The sequence below is a fragment of the Cervus canadensis genome, chromosome 4, assembly GCF_019320065.1.
Source record: "Cervus canadensis isolate Bull #8, Minnesota chromosome 4, ASM1932006v1, whole genome shotgun sequence".
Taxonomy (NCBI): domain Eukaryota; kingdom Metazoa; phylum Chordata; class Mammalia; order Artiodactyla; family Cervidae; genus Cervus; species Cervus canadensis.
The window spans coordinates 85,019,548-85,038,650 of NC_057389.1; the positions used below are offsets into that span (position 1 = coordinate 85,019,548).

The 19,103-nt window shown below is 42.6% G+C and overlaps 1 protein-coding gene across 9 annotated transcripts in view; it reads right to left on the reverse strand.

The window, feature by feature from the left end:
• Nucleotides 1-9,579: 9,579 nt before the first annotated feature.
• The window catches only part of P4HA2 (prolyl 4-hydroxylase subunit alpha 2), a 32,501-nt gene continuing 22,977 nt past the window's right edge, over nucleotides 9,580-19,103 (reverse strand). For 5 of the 9 annotated variants that reach the window (XM_043465998.1, XM_043465997.1, XM_043465996.1 and 2 more), the window contains 5 exons: nucleotides 15,303-15,356; nucleotides 14,709-14,774; nucleotides 12,908-12,976; nucleotides 12,419-12,515; nucleotides 9,580-10,042 (listed from right to left, as the gene is read on the reverse strand). In XM_043465998.1, the coding sequence (XP_043321933.1) occupies nucleotides 9,972-10,042; nucleotides 12,419-12,515; nucleotides 12,908-12,976; nucleotides 14,709-14,774; nucleotides 15,303-15,356 (357 nt within the window). In that variant the 3' untranslated portion in view covers nucleotides 9,580-9,971. Of the gene's footprint in view, nucleotides 10,043-12,418; nucleotides 12,516-12,907; nucleotides 12,977-14,323; nucleotides 14,489-14,708; nucleotides 14,775-14,823; nucleotides 14,884-15,302; nucleotides 15,357-19,103 lie in introns of those variants that run through there. The other 4 variants (XM_043466001.1, XM_043465995.1, XM_043466003.1 and 1 more) reach the window with 3 other exon arrangements.

The window sequence follows — 19,103 nt, forward strand, 5'->3', positions numbered from 1 at the left end:
ACAACTAAGAGTTTGAATGCTACAGCTAACGATTTCACATGCTGCAACTAAAAGATCCCATATGCTGTGACAAAGACCCCAAGTACTGCAACTAAGACCCAGTGCAGCCAAAAATTTTTAAGACAACTTATTTGCATGATATATATCTGAGACACTGTTCAATAAAACTTACTGCAATAATGAAAATTTCTAAAATCTACTGTTTAATTCAGTAGGCAAGTGGCTGTTGAACACTTAAAATGTAGTTAATACAACTGAGGAACTGAATTTTTAGTTTAATTTGAATTATTTTCAATTTAATAATTGTGGCTAGGGTCTACAGTTTGGACAGTGCCTATGCTCACTCAGTCATGTCCAACTCTTTGCAGCCCCTTGGACTGTAGCCAGCCAGGTTCCTCTGTTCCTGGGGCTTTTCGCTAGGCTCCTCTGTCCATGGGATTTTTCAGACAAGAATACTAGAGTGGGTTGCCATTTCCTTCTCTGGAGTTTTCATCCCAACCCAGGGATCGTACCCACATCTCCTAAGGCTCCTGTATTGCAGGTGGTTCTTTACCTGCGGAGCCACTGGGGAAGCCCCCCTGTTTTAAATTTTAAAAATTAATTTAAATTAATATTAAAAAGCAGAGACATTACTTTGCCAACAAAGTTCTGTCTAGTCAAGGCTATGGTTTTTCCACTAATCATGTATGGATGTGAGAGTTGGACTATAAGGAAAGCTGAGCACCAAAAGAATTGATGCTTTTGAACTGTGGTGTTTGGAGAAGACTCCTGAGAGTCCCTTGGACTGCAAGGAGATCCAACCAGTCCATCCTAAAGGAGATCAATCTTGATTGTTCATTGGAAGGACTGATGTTGAAGCTGAAACTCCAATATTTCGGCCATCTGATGTGAGGAGCTGACTCATTGGAAAAGGCCCTGATGCTGGGAAAGATTGAGGGCAGGAGGAGAAGGGGACGACAGAGGATGAGATGGCTGGATGGCACCACCAACTCAATAGGCATGAGTTTGGGTAAACTCCGGGAGTTGGTGATGGACAGGGAGGCCTGGCATGCTGCGGTTCATGGGGTTGCAAAGAGTCGGACACAATTGCACAACTGAACTGAACTCGGTTTTGCCTAAATTATTTAGCAGTAATGTTCACGATCTTTATGTAATTAATGATGTAAAAACTAAGGCTCTTTTTCTCATGGGTAAAATGAGAAGTACATACCTAAACTCCAAGATTAATAAAACTACTAAGAACAAAATGGAAACAAATCATCAATTTCCTGGTGCATTAAGAAAAAATCAAAACAATGGGAAAAAAAGTTCACATTAGTTATAAATAACAGTGGAGCGAAGCTGGAATCTGGGATCACACAGGAGTTTGTAGCTGGGAGAAATGATCAATCACGTTTGCTATTCACAAACACTGGCAAAACAAAAACAGGAACCACTTAAGGAAAGGATAATGGATCAAGTTTGGGATATATTAACATGGAAGAACCTGTGGGCACTGTAAGCAGAGCTTATAGCTGCTAGCCAGAGAGTAATGAACGCTGGAATTAAAGATTTAAGAGTTGTCAATACATGGGCAGTATTTGGAAATCATAAGCCTTCAGGAAAGCAAAATGGCTACAAAGCAATTCTGAGCCATAACTGAGAACTGATAAAGAACAACCAGGGCAGTCAAAAAGACAGAAGAAAAACCAGTAGACAATTGGTTTGGCCTTTCATGGAAGAGAAGGTTTTGTTTTTAAGTGACTAATGTTTCCTTAGGTTTCATTTCTATTAAAAAAAAAAGGCAAAACAAAACACAATGTACATTGGGACTTCCCTGAAGGTCCAGTGGTTGAGGTGTCACCCTGCCAAGGCAGGGGCCCAGGTTTAATGTCTGGTCAGGGAACTAAGATTCTGCATGTGTTGAGCAGCACAGTCAAAGACAAGAACAGAAGAAATAACTAGACCTAAATCAGGAGTGTGGTCCGTCTCAAAGTAGCCCTCACTGACCATTAAGGGAGTAACTCTGGAACTGAGAAATCACTGACTACTGGCCCTACAAACCATCAAAGAAGGAAGGTTCTGCTAAAACAACAAAGTTGAACCCTAACTCAGGTCTATCATTCTTGCCTCCTTACTCAGGGCTTTTACCAAGCACCTGGCCGCAGACTTGTTCTGAAGAAAAGAAGAGCAGGCTACACTCTCACTCATAAGCACTTTCTGAAAGGTCTGCATCAGACCCTGATCTCTGACCAGGCTAAAGTAGATCTCATGTGGACTGTGATACACAAAATCTACACAGTTAATAGGAAATCCTCTTCTTTGGATTCCAGGCTTATCATTCTTGATTCTACTTCTAAAGACCAAGTTTCTATAAGTAAGTCTGGAGGTGGATTAATTTGAGTTACTTGTCAATGGAGACTGGAATACAATGCATTCTCACAGAAAAGCTGTAAATCTGATGCATATCTATGAAAACACACTTTTTCATTTTATCACTTGAGGAAATCCTAACTCAAAATCTGAATTGCTGAACCACAGCATGTCTGGGAAACTTAGAAACCATAGGCAAAAATTAGTGTGCACCTTTTAAGGGAGAAAGTCCTTAATTTTATAAGATTCACAAGAGGATCTGTCACCCCAAAGGCTAATAGCCACAATCACTTTTTTTTTCCTACCTCAGGCCTTATTTATGAGCATTCATTGAATAATTTGTGACACCCATTCCAGAGTTATGTGAAAGTTCCAAGTAGATATGTTCACCAGGAAGCTGGACCTAAGAGTCTAGAACAAAAGTCAAGAGAGAGATGTGAGTGAAGTTTAAGAAATCATAAGCACATAAATGATTGTTACAGCATTGAGAGTAAGAAAGAGCCTTCCTTTTAAAGTATAGTACTGTTAAAAGGAAACATGAACATACACAGGAGAAATGCGGGCCAACGAAGAAAAGTTAGCAAAAGAGGCTGGGAAAGAAAGAAAAATAAAAAATCATTCCTCCATCGGATGAGAAAAAGTCAGAAGTGTCTACTACTAAGTATGACCACTAGGAGGCCCCTGAACACCTCACCAGACAATTTCAGGGAATTAGTTACGGTAGATTTACCATGTCAAAAAATAAAGAATAGGAGGTAAGAGGACAGTAAATATAGTATAAAGTTTTAAGTAGCTCGCCAGTGAAATCAAGACAGACAAGAGGACAGCTGTGGGCCCATCAAGGGATTTGGTTATAACTTCAGTGAGGCCTGCGCTGTGCTGTGCTTAGTCACTAAGGTCTGCAAATTCATGAAGCAAGGGAAAGAAGTCTTTTCACAGAAGAGAGTATTATCAGTAACCGGAGACCACCTGGTGGGTTGCTACTATTACAAAACCACTTTCAGAAACACACCGAAAAAGTCCTTTAAAATACTAAACTTTGGGTTTGCCAAATACCCCTGACCTCGCACCTACTCTCTTAACCCCCAAACATTTCATACAGAAAAAAGTTTTCCCCAAGTTTAGAGAAATAAAAAATCTTCACAAAAGTTTAAAAACCTCTTCAAAGTGGCCTCAGCCTTGGAAATGACGTCCCAGACAGCGCTGGACACTCCCCGACCCTCCCTCAGGGCGCCATCTCCATGCTGCCTGTGCTGTGAGCGCTTCCTCACGGGAACACAGTGCCTCAGGCACATGCACCAAGCTGGCCCGTGCTCGGTCAGGACAGGCCTGAACGGAGAGGCGGGCTAGACGCCCTAAACAGCGGCTACGAAGACTGCATAACCCTCAACGCCGACAGCACCAGCTCTCACCTCAACTGTGGAACACGCACCTCAGGATCAACGCGTTTCCAGAAACCTCTGGCCACACCCTCTCCGCGAAAGCCCCGCCCCTTCCCTCTGACTGCCCACAGGACCCGCCCCATCCGGGTACTTAGCTTGAGGGACGCGTCGCTGGTAGAAAAGCGGGTAGAGACGTCGGGAAAGTAAATTTCCTTCCTTCAGGGGCCTTCCGTTCAAGTTGAGTCAAAACCTAATACACAAAGAAGAATGTCATGTTACAGTGGCGGTGTGTGCTAGGAAGAAAGCAGAGCAGAGGGCGGGAATGAGGATGCAGATGTTCAAGGAAGTTTTGTAAGGTCAGTATGATGAGGTGTCTAAGATGGGGCTTGGTCAGACTGAACGGAATGAGGATAGAAACTCTCTGACCAGTTGGGGAAGAACTTTTCAGGCAGAGGGACCAGCAAGCACAAACGCCTGAGTAGGCCAGTGTGCTGGAGCGAAGGCTGCGGGGAGGGTTATGGGAACCGAAAGGTGCTCTCAGTCTTCCCCAGCCGTTCGCCCTACCGGTAAGGATTGGACATGCCCACAGGCCGCTCAGCGAGACTCGAAGCCACGCGACTGCCCCTCCGAGCCCCCGTCACCTCTGCATAACCAGCGGCCAGGGTGTCGAGAAGGCCTTAGTGGACCCAGGAGCAGGCAAGCAGCTTTCTCCCCCGTGTGAAATAATGATGTTTAGGTTTGGAAGATAATATATAGGATGCCCAGTTAGATTTGAAGTTAACATGGGCAACGAATAATTTTGTAGTATCTCTCGTGCAAAATTATTGGTTATTCATCTGAAATTAAAGTTTAACTGGGTGCCATGTATTTTGTTCGTTAAATCTGGCAACTCTAATTTAGAGTTCAGATGCTAGGTTTGAAAACAAGATCTGTGGTATGCCAAGCCATATTAGAGACTGAGGCAGAAGAAATCCTGTGCTGTTAATGTATGTTTTTGTGTATTTTTTGTTAGTGTTCCCAAGGTAGTAAAATTAGTTGAAAATATTGCAAAATTGAAGATTGGTATATTAAAATTCACATTTTTAAGTTTAAATATTTTATTTATACCAAAAATAAAATTTACTATATTTTCCTGGTTTTAATGGAAGCAAACTCGTCAGTAAAAATTTCAAAACTTTGAAACTCTTGATCAACTTTCTTGACCAAGTGCAATCTTAAATTATCTTAAGTTAGCTTCATTTTACTGATTATTCTTTTGTAGGATACCACTGTGACTCCTATTTAGAAAAAAATTCCCTAGACCACATCCAAGTTTGGATAAGATTATACTAAGAAAACACATGAATCAGTTTCAGATGATTCAGACACAATGCCGATTTTATATTACAAGTCACTGCTATTGTATGCTGCTTAAAATTATTTCAGGTGAAACTGCCACAGGATTTAAGTTATCAGACTTATAACAGATGTATTCACAGAAAATAACTTTTCTCCAGGTAAAAATTCAAAATATCTGAAGACACTTCACTTGCTAAGTCCATATCTAGCATATCTATAATCTCTTTAAATTTCTATTTGATAAAATACTTTTCCTATAATTAATAGACTCATCCAATAATTTGTACATTTCCAATCTCTTTGTTTTCAAATTCAGGAAGTTTATTCATATTTCTTTCTAAGTTTAACATTAGTCAGACATACTTTCAGTTACTTGCTCTCATTTGTTATAAGCAAAATATGCAACCTTTTAAAAACTTTTCCTCAGTTCAAAACATCATCCCAAACAGGTAAGTTGCAAAAAAATTTGTAATGTATTTGCACCACAATGCAATGTTTCAGCATGTTGTCTGTACATATTGTATTTAGGTTTCAGGATGTTGTATTTTGTCAACTGATGTTATATCTTTTAACATTTAACAAACATCTTTAATTTGTGTGAAGTGCCGTGATTGAATTTGATCTTAATGCCCCTCAGGATTATTATTTGTGTTTAATGTAGTTTTTAGATGAGCTTCCCAGATAGCTCAGCGGTAAACAATCTGCCTGCCAATGCAGGAGACACGGGTTAGATCCCTGGGTCAGGAAGATCCCCTGGAGGAGGACATGGCAACCTGACCTAGTAACCTTACCTGGAAAATCCCATGGACAGAGGAGCCTGGTGGGCTACAGTCCATGGAGTCAGAAAGAGTCAGGAATGATCATAATTTTTTAACTGGTCAATAAATTTTATCTGTATCTATCAATGTATCTTCTGTACAGTACTAAAAAGATTATATTTGAAGTCATTGAAAGTAGTCTTTCTGCACATTAAATTATGAGCTGAGAAAGGCAGAAATTTGGCATAATCATTTTGAGGGAAAATAATAGCTTGTGTACCCTGCAATATGGTTATATTAACATAACCCTGGCCTCAAAGATTTTTATTAAGAATTTCATAAGATAGCTCATATTCCCTAATCTCTTCAACAAATCAAAATTTCTATTGTTATAACATTCTTAATGAAAACATAATAATCTGACACACTTGTTTATAATGGGCCACATCTGGTATAGAGAGTAAGGGAAAGAATTTTGTTTATTTTATTCCAAATAGTGTTCCAAATCTAATATGATTTCCTAGCAGCATTATGTATCTCCCAAAATTCGTAAGTTTAAATCTTGACCCCTAGTACCTTGAAATGCAACTCTATTTGGAATTAGGGTCTTAAAGAGATTTAATGTAAAATTAGGTCATATGGGTGGGCCCTAATCCACTATAGCTGGTGTCCTTATAAGAGGAGATTTGGACACAGACAACACATCCAGAGGTGACCATGTGAGAAAGTGGCCATTTGGAAGCCAAGGAGAAAAGCCCCAGGAGAAACCAAACTTCCTGAAACCCGCATCGTGGACTTCTAGCCTCCAGGAACTGTGAGAAAATAAGTTTGTTTTAAACCACCCAGTCTGTGATATTTTGACAGCCCTAGCAAACTAATACATGTTGTAAATTTGTTTTGAATTTTATTAGACAAATAAGGCACAGATTCCTTTTTATTATAGCTGTAGCAACATTACAATGACTATAAGTTCAATTAAATTAAGCTACATACATAGTTTTTGGTTTTTCAGCTTTTAAATTCAACTTATCCTGGATATTAAAACAAGCATCTAAAGTATAACTGACAGAAGTTGGGAAGTTAAAAGGGCATGTGAAAGTTAATTTTAACTAGGCTAGACTGTGGTGACTAGTTGCTTGGTCAAACACTAGATCTTCAGCTCACATAGTAAAATATCAGAGATGTTACCTTAGGCTTACAAAACAAAAAGGACATTTGTGTTAGCAGGCAAAGAAAGGACTATTAAAAAAAAATCAAAAAGTGACAAAAGGGAGAGGAAGATGTAATAGAGGATAGTGAACAAAGCTAGATGATCATCTCTTAAATTTCTAAAGTGGAAAAATCAAAAGATAGCTTTGTAAATATATGATTATAGTCAGAAAAATTAGACAATTGAAAAAGGTTCCCTTAAGGATGCGAGAATAGAGTAGGAAAGCATTATTCATGGTAAACTCTTCTGTTTCTTATTTTTAAAGCCATGTGCATGTATTTTAAACTGAGATTAGCAGAAAAAAAAACAACTCCCACTTATTCTTCAAGACCCAGATCTAACAATGTGGTGCCTACTCCTGGTTAAATGAGACCTCATTCTCCTGTGCTACTCAAGCACTAGGTTCTCTGTTATCAAGCCTTTCAAACTTTACCCATCTATTTATGATCCTGGAGAAGGATGAATCTCAGGTAGGTGAGCCAGAAGTCTGGTTTCTTTTATCCTTTGATTATTTACTGATTCTACGCATGAGATAAAGAGACTGGGTAGCCAGATAAAGAACCCAAGTAACAGGTAACTGCTAAGAGAGAAACCAGCAGAGATCTTGGTGGTCTCAAAGGGCACTGAAAGACAAAAAATTAGATTGTAATTTTTTAGAATACTTAACAAGAGGGAAGAGTATAGAACTCAGTCAACCACTCACCCTGTGTACCCATTAGGACATTTTGTAAATTCTGAAGCTGTGCACAATGCAGAATAAAGAAGCTGAGCAGAAAACCTCTGGGGGAAAAAATGGATTTGAGAAGCAGTGTCTAAATACTAAGGATACAAGGATTAGAATTGTAGAACTGCCAGTGAGACAAATCCAGGGAACACTCTAGGCAGAGAAGTTGCAACTCTCTATTATTCCTCAGATTCCCTTACTCGCTGGCTTCCTGTTAGGTTCTGATGGTGGAAGGCACTAGAGGGAGATTGTATGGCAGTCAATAGGTAACAATTACCCTAGAATCAGTGATTTTTTTGCACGAGAGATGGTTTCATTAAGCCACTAAGACTTAAGGGTTATTTTATTACAGTACCACAAACTTAGTCTATCCTAATAAAATAGGTAAAAAGAATCTCTTTAAGTAGATCCTTGCACCTCATACCATATACAAAAATAAAACCTAGGTGTATTAAATATATAAATGTAAAAGACATGACTATAATACTTTTAGAAAAGAATATAAGAAATATCTTCATGATCTTGAGATATAGAATTTTTTAAACAAGGCATAAAAGCATAAATCTAAAAGGAAAATCCTGATAAATTTGACACAGAAATTAAGATCTTTTGTTCAACAAAAGAACTAGGAATGAAAAGACAAAGTAGAAAAAACATATTTACAAAACATCTAACCAACAAAAAGCTTGTGTTCATAGTATGTTAAAAATTTCGATGAATTAGTAAGAAACAGACAAAATAAAACCTAAATACTAATAAACATACAAAAAGGTGTTCAATGTCATTAATAATCATGTTAAGATAGATAAAACTATCTATATAATAAGCTAGCTAAAATGCAAAATTGTGACACTATCAGATATTGGAGAAGATTGGGATAACAAGAACTTTTACTTGTACCTGGTGACAATGTGCATAACCACTCTGGAATACATTATATGTAAGGTTGAAGACCCACCTACTGAGAGTCAGCATTTCCACTTCTAGGTATATATTCTAAAAAATGTGTTTATTTGCACCAGAAATCACATATAAAAATGCAACAGCAGCCTTACTAATAAAAGACTGAAACCAATTCAAATGTCTATCAACAGTAATATTAGTATGATACTGTCCTATGATGGATGCTAATAAAACTGAACTACACAAATTAACATAAAGTACAGCTTCACAACATGAATGAATCCCACAAACAACTATCAAATAAAAGAAGCCAAACACCCCCTAAAATATACTCTTGCTTCCACTACAAAAAGTTCAAAATCAAGGAAAACAAAATAACTACTATTTATTTAGGGATATAGACCTGGATAGTAAAACTACGAAGAAAAGCAAAGGTGTAACTACCACAGATCTGTTGACAGCGGTTACCACTGAGGTACGTGGGGCAGGTCAGTGATAGGATCAGAGGGGCTCCCAGGGGCCCCTGAGGTATAAGTCTGAAAATAATCTCTTCTCTAACCCAGGTGATGGTGACATGGGTCTTCATGCTCTCCTTCATAGTCTTTAAACTGTACATCTGTGTATCACAACCAACTTTGTGTGTATGTCTCAAAATTTTAAAGTAAGAAATTTCAAATTATAACAGCATCACAACCATGGATATACATGGTCTCTATGTTCTCTGAGATGCAAGGAGACTCTCTCTCTCACTTTCCAGAAAGAACACTGAAGCTTAGAGGAAAAACAAGTGTTGAAACCTGGTCTGGAACATCAGGGTTTGCCTCTCAAGTATTCATTATCCAGATTCATTATCCAAATGGTGAACTTGGTAAAAGCTCCCGATCTTAAAAAAAAATACTCCAAATAAGGCTCTTTAAGGCTTCTGGCAGGGACATTTTATTTTTGGTTAAAGCCACATGAATAGAAATTCCATAAAAACAAGCATGTAAACAAGGTATCAGAACTTTGGTTCACTGAAACATCTCACACCTAAAGCATCTGAGGTACAAAAGCACCTTGCTAGGTGCAGACCACCTGACTCTACTCCAACCCTACCCGAGCGTCCAGAGATAGCATAGGCTGGCCAGAGAGGCTGGGACCCAGGTCATCCAGGACCTTCCCTAGTCCACTCTCTACTCCATACAAAACATTCACGCCTCCAGAGACCCGCCTGATGGGACTGGAACATAGACAGGAGTCTGTCACATTGAACTTGAAGACAACACGGACTGTGGGGCCAGGAAGGCGAAGGGCAGAAAATGATGTCAGTCAACTTCTGTCGATCCACACGGCCTCAAGAATTCCTGTCCTCGTTCATGGAACCACTTATTGGAGACTGTGAACAGACAGAAAGTATGTTACAATCCTGTTGGTTAGTTTAGCAGCCAAAATTAATGATTCCTTCATGATGACTCCTACACTAGGCCTGGGAATCAGACATGAGTAAGACTTGGTTTCGGTCATCAAGTTGCTTATGAGCTGGTAAGGAAAACAGATAATTGTACAAAAGTCTGTCAGTGACACAAGATATATGTGTATAGGTTGCCATAGAAACAGAGCTAAAGAGCGTTTAACCACGTGGGAGAGGAGGAAACCCTAGGGCTGGGACAGGAAGCTAAACAGGAGTTATCCAGGGAAGAAAATGGACAGAGCAGGTGGTTCCTATACCAAAGGGGTCTGGGAAGTGGGAACAGGGTGACAGAGAGCAAGGCACGATCCACGCTGGTGTGTGTGTCAAGGACCCCAACAAGCTTGTGTGTGTGGGAAGTGGGAAGAGGATGAGAAAGAGAGCAAGGCACGATCCACGCTGGTGTGTGTGTCAAGGACCCCAACCCCCTACTGGAATGTGGTGGGTGGGAAGTGAGATGGAAGAGACAAGGTAGCCTGTCAGGACTGTGGCAGGCCTGGAGTCCACCTCAGGGGCTCCAGACCAGCAGATCAATCCTGTGAGTAGCAGGAAAGCAGAGCTGGTGCTAGCACTATCACCTGAAGTTGCATCTTAAATGCTCACAAACCACAGTTTTCATTTCATAGACTCATAATGAATTTAGAAAATTATTTTTAATGTACGAATGAAGTCATCATACTTTTAAAATACACTTTGTGATAATTAAATAATACATGTACTTAGCTGAAAAAATAAAATTCTTCTACAAGGCTTATAATGATAAATAGCAATCTCCTACCTATCCCTTCCCACCATCAATCCCCACTTCCACTGAACATTTATTTAACTCCTTTGTCTCTTCTGATATTTATCCTCGTTTTTCTAAATAACATACTTATAATGTTATTTCTTGACTTTCAACTTTAGATCTTATATGTTGATAGTCTACCATGGAAGATGGGAGCTTTGGAATTTTTTACACCACTCTTTAAATACATATTTCCCCTTCCTATCCCCCAATATAGTTATATCACAAGTTCTAGTTAAATTAATATTCAGTATTTACATTATTATCTCATGTAAATATTACTCACACTTGAGCTACCTAATAGACTGTACAGCTGACCCTTGAACAACACATTTGAACTGGGCAAGTCCACTTATATACATGGGTTTTTTAAAAGATTTATCACTTTATTTTTAAAATTTATTTTTTGTTGCACTGGGGTCTTCACTGCTGTGCATGGGCTTTCTCTAGTTGTGGTGTGTGGGTTTCTCATTGAGGCGGCTTCTCTTGTTGAGGAGCACAGACTCCAGGTACATGGGCTTTAGTAGCTGTAGCATGTGGAATCTTCCTGGACCAGGGATCAAACCTGTGTCCCCTGCATTGGCAGCCAGACTCTTAACCACTGGACCACTAGGGAAGTCCTATTTTTTTCAGTAGTAAATACTACAGTACTACATGATCCACAATTGTATGAATTTGTAAATGTAGAACCTTGGATATGGAGGAACCGCATATACGGAGGGCCAACTATAAATTACACATGGATTTTCAACTGTGTAGAGGGTCAGCACCCCTAATCCCTGCTTTATTCAAGGGTCAACTGTATTTCCTTTCTGGTACAACTTTTTTCTTTTTTCTTATTTTCGTTCTCATTTGCTTAATTTTCTGTGAACCTATCACTATTTATCCCCATAACTCTCCAAGAGGGCTATAAATTCATCTCTTTGTGATCACTTCCTCTCACATCCTGCTTCAAGCCTCTCCATGACTCACCACAGCTGCTTCCAAAACAAAGCTCAATTTTCAGCCTCCACAGTTTGATTTCAGCCTCAAGCCTCATCTCTCAGTCTCTGTGCCAGAAGCCTCCCCTTGTGCAAGAGACAAAGGCAGCTGGTCCCCACACCTATGATGTTGGTTTTAGCCTGAGCCTTGTTCCACGTGGGTTCGAGACACCTTTTCCTCTTTCTGTTTACACTTCTTCCCACTGTGACCTCAGAACCCTTGCCAGAGTCCACTCTTCTGGGAGCCATCCTGGACCTAGGATGCCTGTATAGCTATTCTTCCTTGGGGCTTCCTTAGCTCTCTAGGCACCTCTGAAAGCGTTCCCAACCAAATGTCTTAGCACATAACCAGCTGAGTGGACAGCTAACATGGCTGGGTGGGACTACTGGTTATCAAGGAAAAACAAAAACAAAACCTCAAAATCTCCAAAAGGGAGAGTTTTGACTCTGAAAATTCAGCAGCAAGTATCTCTCAGTTCAGAGTCTCAGGCTGACCACCAGAGCCCAGAGGCCACCACCACAACTTAAGCCACTCACCCCACTTGCAGCCCACAAGCACGGGGCAGGCAGCATGTCTTGTTCGGTAGTCACCTTCCCCACTCCGCAGGAGGTTGTACCAGAATACAGCTGTGCCCTGAAAAGAGAAAGCCTGTCATACAACACCCTTAGATACTGGGCTCAAGGATCTGATGCTGAGTACCCCAGAGCCCCCTCTGAGCAGAAACACTCTCACTCTCCTCTGTTCAGGGGCACAGGACTCTGGGACTCCAGCGTAGAGAAGATCCCCAGAAAGCTCCTACCCCTCATGGTGGAGTAGATACTGAGACTCTCACCTGGCCCTCAAGGAATTTCCCTCTCCAGTCCATCCCCCAAGGTGAAGGCCTAGACCACAGGTCAGGGTTCAGGCAGGAAATGGCTAAGGTCCCTCAAAGTGATAGTCGAGCAAGCCAGGGAACTGGACTAGGAGACAGGAATGAGGTCTGGGCCCTGCACTTCAACCTTTGACCCCCAAGAACCAGAACTTACCTTCTTAGGCCAAATTGCAGCCCCCAGATCAGGAAAGACGGTGGCACCACCAGCTTCTACATCACTCATCTGGGAATACAAGACACAGAGCTTGGCCCCCCTTCTACTCAATACTCTCGGAGCAACTGAGCCACAAAGGACATGATAAAGTATGTGCATTGTCCTCCTCTGAGCATCAGTAGCTCCACCACCAGCCCTCTGACCAAGAAAGGCTCTTCCCACATCCTGCCCCTCCCTAAACCCTGCTTAATCTGAGTGGTTCATCAGGACACTCTCATGCCATGGAGAGAGGTAGGCCTAAGGAGACCCATACCCTGGCTGTCCTCGAATGGGAAAAATCTGAGTCTGTACTGGGAAAATGCCTGACTGACCCCCACCCCCTTTATTCTCATCCAAGCTGGCCCTTGCCTAAGCCAGTGTGCCCTGTGAGCTGCCCTGACCAGGGGCTCCCTGTGGCTTCTATCACCACTGGTGGTCCCAACTCTGCACTGTTTCTCTGGCTTGAGTAACTTGCAGCTCTAGTCAGACCTCCACCTTCCCACAACAGCCACCCTCCCAGGGCCAGCTAGGGTACTCTGTCTCCAGAGGGCCTGCTTCTCCCACAGTAAAACCTCAAACTAAATGGAGCACAATTTCCACAGCAGCAAGGCAGCACTCATGCCCACAGAGCTCAGCTTGTGCCCAAAGCACTACTTCTTTCTCATCTGGCTCTCTTAATTCAAGTTTTTGCCTATAAGGTAATAAAACGTGGAACTAAAATATTTCCACAGGACACATACCAGACAGACTGAAGGGCACCCAACAGACAAATGGTAAATGAGGAAAATGAAAACCCCTGATGGCTTCTCACCAGAATGAGGATCAAATCCAGGCTCTTTTCTAAAACCTGAAGGCCCTGGCAGTCTCCCCAGCCTCTCCCTTTAGCCACCCCAGATTAACACACTATCTCTGAGACACACCACCCTTTTTTCTCTTTTTGCAACATCCCAAGTTCCTTCCCTTTTCCAGGCCTCCACACATTCTCCTCTCTACCAGAAAATCATGTTCTACCAACAAATTTCCACTCACCCTTTAAGTCTCAAATGACATGTTACTTCTCAAGGGAGGCTTTCTCAGAACCTCCACTCTGCATTACTTCTTCAAAGCACATATCACTATGGTAACCAATTACCTCTCCCATGTCTAAAGTCTTTCATATTAGACCATAAGCCCAAGAGAAACCACGCATGTCCTGCTCACCAGCACATGCATAGCAGTCCCCAGAACATAATAACCACACAATAAAACTTAAACAAGACACCAAAGGGGAAAATGGACACAGGCTTCTATCTCTAAGTTACTTCTATGCCTCTTTAGGGATACCTCTTTCAGCCAAGGGGAGAGGAAACTGTTCCTCATGTGAGAGGTAAACCTAACCTTGGCTGGAGTACAGGCAGCAGGTGGGAAGCAGGCAGGCCACTGAGCTCCGGGGAAATGAAGGCAGCTTCATCTAAGAGCACTTCCAGGCCACCTCCTCACTCTGACGCCAAGCAGAGACCTCTCCAGGACACCCGTCCCCAAGTCCAGATTAGCACTGGGCCCCTCAAAAAGGAGCCAGGGATGTAAATCACAGGAGTTGGGAGAAGCACACAAATGGAAACACGGGGCAACACTCTACTCCAGCGAAGAAGGGTGCTGAGAGCCAGGAGGACCCAGCCGCTGAGCAACAGCTGGTGGTATTGGCTCTGATGGGAGCATGTTTAAGAGAGCACTCTGGACCCAGGCTCCCCTTAAGCCCACACATCGCAGGCGTCATACTTACGTAGTTTAAGAACGTGGCCACACGATTCCCCGTCCCTAAACGCTTGAAAGCATCTTGCTCATCTTTCTATAAAATTAAGTGAGAGCACACAGGTGGGCCTGTACCCAGTACTTACATAGTTAAGAAACGTCGCTAACCTATTCCCCTCCGTTTTGAGGCCGCTGTCAAAAGGTCGCTGCAATAGACAACAACTTTCACCCAAGTTTGCAACTGACTTCCCCCGCCACCCACAGGACTGGGGCCAAAAAAGTCGAGGGAAGGTACTAAGCGGGGGTTCCATACATAGGCCTGGACCAGGGGCCAAAGTTGCAAAGGAAATCCTGGCTGGGCATAGAGGAGAAGGGGCAGGAAAGAGTTCACAGAGACCTAGTGATGTCCTCTGCTTCAGAGTCAGGGCAAAGAATGGCAGGGTCGGGTCAGGGGGACCACTCCCAACATCACAGGGGAAACAGCCAGGCTGCACTCGGCTCTGGACTTGGGCTTCTCCAGTAACAAAGAGTGGGCCCTGGTGAGGTGGGGGCGCTAAGGTGAAGGCTACAGCCTTCTCAAATCAGCTAGAGCAGGGCCTTTGAAAAAACCTGAGCGGGGTCTTACCCTGGAGAAGTCAAAATGTGGCTCGTACTGTCCTCCCATTCCATAATTAGCAACCTGGTAGGAAATAACAGCATTGGACTTTGTCAGCAGCATGAACCACCTTGAAGTAGCCCATCTCCCCAGGTAACAACCAGAACCCCGAGGAGCAGCCTCTGTGAGGAGGGTAGCTATGCCCTGCCAGTTTGGGCAGAACAAATGCTACAAACAGGTCTATGGTTGTGTCCAAGAGGAAGGGTGCAGCACAAATGTGGTTTCCCAGAAAGGACATGATGGGCAAGCTGCAGATGGCCACTGTGGAGAAGCTCCAGCCCTTGAGGGACACATGGATGGCAGCAGAGGGAGCCCTCCTTCAGGCAGGGCATGATTATTTGCAAGATAATGAAGTGGTAGTCCAGAAGAATGCCAACAATAAATTCAGAATCTGTTTGTGGGGGGGAGGGCTTTTTTTTCTTTTTAGTACTAGTTTGGGAGCTATTCAGTGCCTGGCCATGCTCCTGCCACCTCTGTCACCAGGCCCCAGAAACTCATCTTGGTCAGGCTGAACAGGACAAACGAATCCCACCCCACCTCATAGTGGTCCGCTGCACGAAATACTTCTGCACCCAAGTGCAGCAGCAGGGCCTGCGCGGCTGGCTGGAGGGGGCCCAAAACTGCTGCTCTCTCTCACTGCCCCCAAGTGAAGCCTGAATCCAGACCTGGGCCTGAGCCACCTCAGGCATCACTAATTGGATCAGAAGTCATAAACACCTTTGTGAACAGTTTACCAGCACAACATAAGTTCTAAGTCACAATGGTTATTTTAGCTTCAGTAGCTAGATGAGAGACTAAGTTCAAGATGAGAGGCAGAATCTGACATGAAAGCTGATGTACCAAATGGTACCACCAATGTCCATCTGGGAACACTTGGCTACTGTGTCTTATGAAACCATAAACACTTTAAGGATTCAACTATTAGTCCTCAGAAAATTAGTTTCATATAAACTTTCTGGTGATTCTAAGAGTCAGGAGAGAGATGCTGCAAAACTGACAATAATGGCCATCTATGAACAGGATGGAGAGAGAGGGAGGACAGGCTTTACAAGAGAGAAAATCCTCCTTTTGGAGTAGAAAACAGTATTTATTGAATGTGATGAAACGTAGTTTTGGGGCAGAATGATTTTTTCAATATCCATAAAAATAAAAACATTGATAAGGAGAATCAGAATCAGTGGAAGAAAACATCCTGTCACACTGCTTTGGCCTTCAAGTGTCCCACACCAAAAATACTATCAACAGTGCAAGGAGGCCTAGTTCAGCAGGTGACCCTGAGACTGAAGATGTATGGAAGGAGAGAAGTGCTAGAGAAGTTGATGAAGTGATATTACAAATGCTTTGTTTTTGGATCCACTATAGCCAAGAACTTGAAGAAAACTTTAAACATGACTGTGATCAGTTTGCCAGTGCATTCAGGAAAGTTCACTTGCTGCTTGTTGCTGGAGGTGCAAGGTATGACTGCATTTTCCAACACTCCCACTTGTTGGATGGAGTGCTTAAACTTTCACTACCTGGGGATAATGAAAGAAGCTGCATTGTTACAGGTGGCTCATCTTTTAGCAGTTGTGAGAGTCACATTTGATCATGGTGTTCAGGCTACTGTACCTATACTATTTAATACCATCCCCAAATAGTCCAAGTGCCATGGGAACTTCTGGATGTGCAGCCATCAGAATCACCATCTGGGAAACTCCAGGCCCCAGACTCATACCTTACATAACAAGAAGCTGTACATCAAAACTGGTTCCTGAGAGGAGGTATTCATTTGTCACAAAAGTATTAAGAGTCAGTCCTTTGAAAGATGTGGGTATTTACGATACTGAGGTCAGAGTGAAGGGGGACAAATGGTTAGAAATCACTTTTTTTGTGAGACTGAGGCATCGAGTCAGCAGAGTCTTCAATCTTCAGGAATTCTGGCAATGCAGACTCTCTTCCACTCTCAGACAGGCCCTCATCCAATTCAAAAGAAAGCCTCAATTGCCCTTTCTTCCAAATGATCTAAAGCAAACACATCAACTACAGATGAGAGTGCCAACAGACAGCAGAAGAACCAGGTCCTTTCCAGAAGCCTGTAATGCTCCCAGGAGGACCCTGGTGGGAAGGCTCTTGCTGGTGCCTAGGCATGTATCACACTGTGCGGAATGTGGAACGAGCACCAGGAGACAGGTTCTGAAACCTAGTTTCTTATCCCCTGTCCGTGTAGGATCAAAGCTTTGAACAACACTGGCTGGCAAAGAAAATGCCAAGATAGTTCCTAGAGAATGAAAGCAAACAAAAATGTTCTTCCAAAAGACCCTGACCATAAAAGCCCATACACTGGGAGTTGCAGCGTTCAAAGCCCATTTATCAACTGAGTTACAACATTACAAGAGATCAGTTAAGATGAAGCCAGACCAAGGACAAAGCTGCTGTCTTCTGGGGTTGCATGTGAGATAGGGTACAGCCTGGAAGTCAGCCAGGAGAACAACAAGGGTACAGGCCTTGTACACTCTTTTCAGCCTCTTGGCCCAGGGTACGGAGTCAGCAACCAGATGGAACATCATCCTCAGTAAGGCCATGATGGTCCTAACACTGGCTCTGATTTGCAGGAAGCAATGGTAGATGTCTTAACAACAACACAAAACCTGTTCCAGGAAGGTATGAATCAAAACTACACCAACAGGAATGCACTTGGGGCATGGAGACCCTATCGTTCTTGAAAGGGGTGTGCTCTCCCACCTAACAGGGGAGTGGGAGATGTGGCAGAAGTCCTCTCTCGATGCGCTTGTCTGCAGATCTTACTTAAAAATTAAGACTTACAAACTCAACACTAAGCTCAGTGGAACTGAAAAAATTACATAAAATGGTCACGAAACTAAGATAATCAGCATGCTTAAAAAAAAACAAAAAAAACCCCCAAAACTCTGGCAGACTTCATACAAATCCATAAAGACAACCTTCAAAATTGGTTTTGGTTGCTGACCCAGCTATGGAGTGGGGAATGAGTGCTGATTTGCTTGGATGTGTCCAGGCAAAAGTTCAGAGAATATTTTCCAAGTGATCTCAGTTCAGTATTCTACTGAGAGCTATGGCTGATCAGTTAAAGTGTGAGATCCTTAATTACACAGAACATCTGGCCAAACAGGTCCAGGAGACTCAAGAAAAAATGCCAGTGAAACTTTTCTGGCAGTGTCTCAGGGCATCACTTTACAGAATTCAGAATCGGGGTTGTTCAGAAGGGAGCATGCACAGTGCTGATTTGCACTCAATAGAACAGAGGACACATTAGTAGGAGCTCTGCCCATAATGTTCAGTATGCTGCTGCCATATGTCTTCACCTCTGAAATAAAAAGCAGGAAGCCAGGGTCCCAGGGAATCACTTAAAATGGAGTACTTCATCTTCACCATCCAACCAATCTAGGCCTCTCACTGCTAAAGTATTACAGAACACTTTACCTCCAAGTGCACTTGACTAAGACTCAGAACCATACGTCTGAATATATTCACAGCTCTTAGAGGTGTCCCTGGAACAATTCAGGATTTTCAGCTTCTGTAGTCAAGACGACGTAAATGGGCCTGCCATACCCACCAATGATCCCTAGCACCTAGTGTGATACTTGGGCACAGAGAAGATATTCAGTTGACATTTGTGAACACTAACTGTTGAATGCCAGTGGGCATACTTAATTTTGGCTTCCCAATAGGAGGCCACTCCATACTCATGGTATCCTATAGTCATACAGTTTTTTGGGCAAGCCGCCCTAGGCCCAGCCCTGAGCACCTTGGGAG